General features: G+C 37.4%; 1 protein-coding gene across 1 annotated transcript; it reads right to left on the bottom strand.

The window, feature by feature from the left end:
* Window positions 1-554: 554 nt before the first annotated feature.
* LOC131144646 (protein SIEVE ELEMENT OCCLUSION C) lies at window positions 555-5,373 on the bottom strand. The gene is made up of 7 exons (XM_058093415.1): window positions 4,197-5,373; window positions 3,787-3,894; window positions 3,105-3,550; window positions 2,741-2,853; window positions 2,503-2,630; window positions 1,366-1,854; window positions 555-1,256 (listed from the first exon to the last, which is right to left on the bottom strand). The coding sequence occupies exons 1-7, from the start codon at window positions 4,359-4,361 to the stop codon at window positions 630-632; spliced, it is 2,076 nt and encodes a 691-aa protein (XP_057949398.1). The 5' UTR covers window positions 4,362-5,373; the 3' UTR covers window positions 555-629.
* Between the last annotated feature and the right edge of the window lie 534 nt (window positions 5,374-5,907).

The following is a 5,907-nucleotide window of genomic DNA, read 5'->3' as shown; positions in this document are numbered from 1 at the left end:
AAACTGTTAACTATTTCATTGAACTGGGTCAAATCATCGACGATTTTCTCCTGCAAACTTCAATTACTGTTTTCTTCCATGTTTTCTCATTATACATGCATTTCACATATCACAACAGTAGATATGGATTGTAAGTAGCTGACAAAGCTTGACCTGGAATTTCTATTTAAGAAAGTCTATTGAACCCACTTACACAACACCAAATTGTGGGAATCCATGGTAATTCATAAAATAAACCACTAGTGTAAAATCGAACTGAAGCCCTAGGATTATCAAGGTCCAACTTTGCCGTGTCACTTGAGCAAACCCAGCCAAGTCTATTTTTACTCTCTGAAGGCATTGTAGAATTTACATTTTCCGGGACAAATATGTCCAATGGATTCTCTAGATGGACATCTTTGAAAATCGTCAACTGGAAGATCTCTAATTAGTTCACTTTGAAGTAATTAAGCTCTAGCTAAGAGATTTACCAAACAAATGGAAACAAATGGACCTGAAAGTGCAAACAACGAGGTCCTCAGAAAGCTTGAAAATCTAGACCTGAAAGTGCCATGGAGCAAAATGATCAAATCTGCAGATCATTGTTGCATTCATGAACTTCAATCTCTTACAAGGGCATAATGTAAATTTCACTCAGTAACATTACATTTGAGGAGAACAAATTTTTCCATTGGGCGTTTACATTTTTCACAAACTACAGTTTCTTCAATTAGTCCCTCCTTATATGGGACTATATTTGAGTGAGTGCAAGGCCCTTCAGGAAGAGATGGTGGCTCAAGAGCATTTCTAACTGCACCCAAGAATCCCAACTTGCCTACATTTCCTCCCCACACTGGAAAACGTTTCAAGCATTCCATGAGTTCGCTTCCTTGAAGCTTCACAACATCTTCTGAAGACCCTCTTCCCATTACAGCCCATCCTGCATTATTGTTATTATCAAAATCTAGCAATGCTGACACTTCTTTTAGAATAATGTTGCTGTCAACTGTCTTTCCGAGTTCAAGTTTCGACCTCCGAATACTCTCCAGCCGAAGCCAGAAGAATTGTATCTTTGTGAAAGAGAGAAATCTACTTAGTTTTTCTCCTTCAATGGTGGCTAAAAGATTTCTTAGTTGTTCATCTCGGTTACTTGTACCAACAAAGACTACCTCAAGCTGCATACTGGCCCTCACTACCTGGTTTGTCATAGAATTGAATTCTCTAATCCAGTCTAGACTGCCACTCCCATAAATGCAAAGATTTCTGCCTTCTTCTATCTGAAGCAAAAAAATGTTACGAGCACAAGAAAATATAAATAGAGTTGAAATGCAAGAAAATCTTCCTTGAGCATGCAAACAAAGTTATGTTTTAGAGTAGTAGTTTTACCCATCTAGTCAGTAATGGATCAATGTCATCAAACATGAGCTGCAGAGTCCATTTTTCATCCTTCCAGAGCTCTTCCTCTCTTGAAGTTGAGAATGGATATGCCCTAGCACCCCATATCAGTACTGAATGAATTGCATTTAAGTTTGTAACAGTTCCTTGTGAATCCAACACTACCATAACAGGTTCATCTTTGAAATTCCATGTTTGTTTTGTATAATTCACCAGTGCTGAGCTAAGTAGCCATGGTCGCCTAATGGAGTACCACGGCAAGGAATTGGATAGGAAGTTGAAACTTCTCTCTTCAGCCTCAGTCCATTGTTGCGAATATGGAATTGGAACCCACACAATTTCATAGCTTCCATCTAACTTTTTTCTGTGAGGTTGATCATATATTTGCTGAACCAGAAACAGTAAAGCCTCTAAGTTGAGGAGCTCCGGCTTTGAGATCAGTAGTATTATGACCTTATTTTTGAGCTCAGACACCCCAATCTGTGAGCGTTCCAAATTAAGGAGATGTAAAATAATGAAGAGAAGGGCTTTTATTCATGAAGAGAACATATGGCTTTCTACTTATTGAGTCTAAGAAATGCACTCTTGCTCTACAGAAAGGCAAAACTTTCCTATAAAGTAACCATACTGTGGTTTAACAAGAAATAGGAAGCATAGTTGGCAGTTATTTAAGGGGCACTAGATAAAATTAAGTGCTGAATACCGAATGTAGTTTTGAATTTATGACTGAGTTATGAATATATTGGAACTGCCTCTGGATATGAATGCTTAAATATTTTTAAGTTGTTTGGTAATTTACCAGTGAATATGTATGTAACATATGACTGGGGAGATAACGAGAAGTGTGCAATTGAATAATGTGGAGTTTTCAATTTTTAGTGCCATAAATGTCCAACACAGCCTCTCAATAAGTCTCTTATTGAACCATCAACAGGGAGATCTTTCAGTAAGAGGTAATTCAGTACCAATTAAGAGGTGTACCAAACAAGATTGGTTCACTGAATTTTAGACCATTAAAAGCCCAATCTCTATAGGGCAAACAAATGAGGTCTTAGTCCTATGATCAGAGGCAACTGATGAACATAGTAACAGAGCAGAAAAATCCTTTCTGGCCAAGAGGAAACAAACCTTTGCTTGTGAGGAACTGTCCTTCAATGGCAAGTCATCTCTCGAGGCAAACAATATACGGAGCACCTCTTGGTTGTCAGAATGTTTCTCCTTAGGGAGATTCAAGAGCTTCAGATGAATTTTCATCTCTGTAAATCATTTGAAAAAAAGATGTAGTAAAAATCCACACAGGTCACACAGTTCATTTCCAAGTGAGACGTTTACAAATCAACCTCAACTGAAAAATTTAAGCAAGAACCTATTTGTTGATAACATTTATCCACTTGCTTCCCCAGGCAACTGCATATGCTGCTCAACCTATATTCCAAACTCGAGAGCTCCCATGTTGCAATTGTTGCAGAGTCTGAAGGCCTGAGAGAATTTATGTGTCATTAGATAATACCAAGTCAATGGACAATTAACTGTAATAGTAACTAATACCAAATCATTCTTTAAGATGTTATTAGACATATCAAATCATTACTATTGATCTCTTACGGCTTCATATTTCAATATAACTACAAACAGTGACAGACCATAATAGATTTTACCCACAAAAAAAAAAAACAAAACATAAATGATCAGATATGTAGGCTGGTTGAAGAGAAAGAACATGCACTTGCTGGTCATGTTTTGTAGCAGTTAAGTCTGTGATTCGAGCAGAGCATATCAAGGCACTTCTAATGACCCAGTAAGCGGCTGTGTAGATCTGAGATTTGGTGACAGCTAAAATCTCATAATCCAGATTTATGTGTGTGATGGGAAGGCCTTCAAATTTGATGATGAGCTTCGTCACACCTGCCATAGTCTTAGCCAGCAATCTCAAGGCCTTCAACTGAGGCTTGAATGGGTTCAGGTTGCTAGGCAATTGCCTAAGTGCTGCTATTGATACAGCCAATGGGTTATGTTGGTATAGCTGCAAGATGAGCCAAACTTTGCCATAGCTTATGGCAAATGCTGCCAGTACTAAAACCAATTTTGCATCCCATTTGTAATTGGTGAGTAAATCAAACAAGATCATTGTCCTGGCATGTGGATTCATTTCCTCCTGGGAGAAGCTGCCAAGCATCTGCCATCACAGCCAACAAAAACCTCATTACCAAAATTTCCTATGGGATAGTCCCTAAGGTTTTGTGTCTGAGTGTGTGCCCGAAGCCATGGACACATAGGTGCCCACATGTGCAATGAATATGAGTTGAAATCTAGAGAGAACAATGAGATATCATCAATGTAAACCAATGCATTTAGATATGGGTTCAAAATTTTTTATCAAGATAGATTTTTTCAGGGGGGAGTGGGGAGTACCTTGTATGAGATTTGATTGATGGTGTATTCAAGTGGTTCTTGCGATCCAACTACTTCAAGATCACTTGTACGATGTTCTCCAATAGTCTCAAGATGTGGACCAGAAACCTGAACAAGAGTAGTAATTTACTAGAACTTTGTCAGGAACCTTACTGGTCCAGTGTAGAAAGTAATCTATGAAGATGGATTAGGTCCTCTCATGTTAGGAGGTCGCATGAGAGCATGCGTTTCCTCAATCTCAATTATTGAAAGTAAATGAACAGTGAGATGTATCATCATGATTCGTTGTAATGGGAATTTCTTTAACATGTCTAAAAGTCCATAAATTTATATCACTATCAAAATCAATTAAATTTAATTCGTTGAAGAGAACATGTGAAAGCAACCAGGCAAAGGAAGCAGAGCATTACTTGTGCAGTAGAAGCATGATGCATGATGTTCTCAGTCATGCGAAGCAACAGCTCTGAATCAAAATGGCGGCCATCGGGGTCATGGGTGAGGACTATCTGCTTAATCAGGACATCATCTAAAGAAGAAGGTGGCGGTAAGAATTGGTCGGTTTGAAGGAAGCTCATGGCCGAATGGTGACAGCTGTTAAGCTAAATGCTATTCTTTTAACTCGTTGGATGAGCTACCAGTTTATTTTGTAGTTTGTACTACTTATGGGAATTTGCTGAGGAATTAAAGCAAACATCTGATCCGATATGAATCTACCTTGCTTCAGATTTGAAGATGTAGCCATTTTGTGTATGCTGCTTCATCTCTCTCTCTCTCTCTCTCTCTCACTCACACACACCCTCACACTCAGAGGTTATATTTAATTACTTTTTACATTTGACTGCATGAACGATGCTTCTTGCTTGCAATGTGGCAACTTGAGATTGCCTTTATTGTTTTTTGGTTGAGAATCAAATCCCTAGGCCTTGCCTTTTTCTTTTTTCATTTTTTTCCCCTTATCCTATCTTTGAATAGCCATAATTTAGATCTGTATTAGATTTAGACAAATTATATTAAAATTTGTTCAAATTTATTCGAACCTAAATTTAAGATCCGCAAAATTATACTGTCAAATGTAATGTGAATGTATTTTTGAAAAGAACCACAATCTGTTTTTTCCAAATGGTGAAGCCTAAATTTCTTTGGAACCCGACTAATCTACGAAGGCATCGAATGACAGCCCTCGCATAGTTAGACATTATTCATGCCTTTCAATCATATATAAACCTTTATAGAAAACATCGTATAAAATTTAATTGTAGGAAAAAATATAGCAGCATTCTGTGAGATATTTTTACCCATATTTTTCTTTGTGCCTATGAGAAGAAATTCACAGATTTATGATAAACAAGAAGCCTGGAATCTGTGCAGAACAGTACCGCGGGCAAGTCCAGTGTGGAGGACAAAAGGAAAAGTAACCTGACAAAAGGGAAGGTAGGGTTTACAAACATGAGTAATAGAATCCAGAAAAACAATACTTCAGCTCCGATGGCCGCGTTTTTGTACTCCAAATTTCATCTCCATCTTTTTTTTTTTTCTCTCGTTTAAAACAAAAAGGGCAGGATCACAGGAAGAGGAATACCAATTCACACCCGCCCACTTTAAGCTATTTCTTTATAATCATTGTGAACTTGAAGTTGGCAGCGCTGGGCAACTTTTGGATCTGTGGATGGACAATGGTGGGGGCACCTAATGTACCCATTTCACGTTTTCAGGTACTTGTGGGTCTTCTTTTTCTCAGGGCAGGTCATTATGGCTCGAAGGCTCTACCCATCTATTTTGTCCAAAATTTATATAACATAAATTGGGTAAAATTCATTAATTTCATAAAAGAAAATATACAAAAATTTCTGAATACAAAAAAAAAAAAAAAATTACTACAAAAATAAAAAAAAAATAGAAAAAAAAAAATGAAATAAAAAGTGGGCTAGCATCTTCACCATCAAACCAGCAAAACACAAAAGGAAATCCTGTAATTAGATATGTGGAATTGCACAATTAACATACAGGGAAAATGTGAGTTCAATGCAAGCATAATTTAAACTATCAATTTAAATGGGATTGATAAGTTAAATGCAATGAGAATTAATTGAATTGGATCCCTCAAGCCTATAAACAGGGGGC

The sequence above is a fragment of the Malania oleifera genome, chromosome 12 (genome assembly GCF_029873635.1).
Source record: "Malania oleifera isolate guangnan ecotype guangnan chromosome 12, ASM2987363v1, whole genome shotgun sequence".
In the NCBI taxonomy this organism is placed as follows: Eukaryota; Viridiplantae; Streptophyta; class Magnoliopsida; order Santalales; family Ximeniaceae; genus Malania; species Malania oleifera.
This window is presented reverse-complemented; position numbering and strand designations above follow the sequence as displayed.

What these genes read in the sequence shown, in the direction of transcription:
- LOC131144646 (XM_058093415.1), bottom strand. Translation starts at nt 4,361, where the DNA reads ATGAGCTTCCTTCAAACCGACCAATTCTTACCGCCACCTTCTTCTTTA. An exon ending in ATCATGCTTCTACTGCACAA is followed by an intron (nt 3,895 to 4,196) that starts GTAATGCTCTGC and finishes ACTCTTGTTCAG; the next exon opens with GTTTCTGGTCCACATCTTGA. An exon ending in ATCCATTACTGACTAGATGG is followed by an intron (nt 1,257 to 1,365) that starts GTAAAACTACTA and finishes TTTTTGCTTCAG; the next exon opens with ATAGAAGAAGGCAGAAATCT.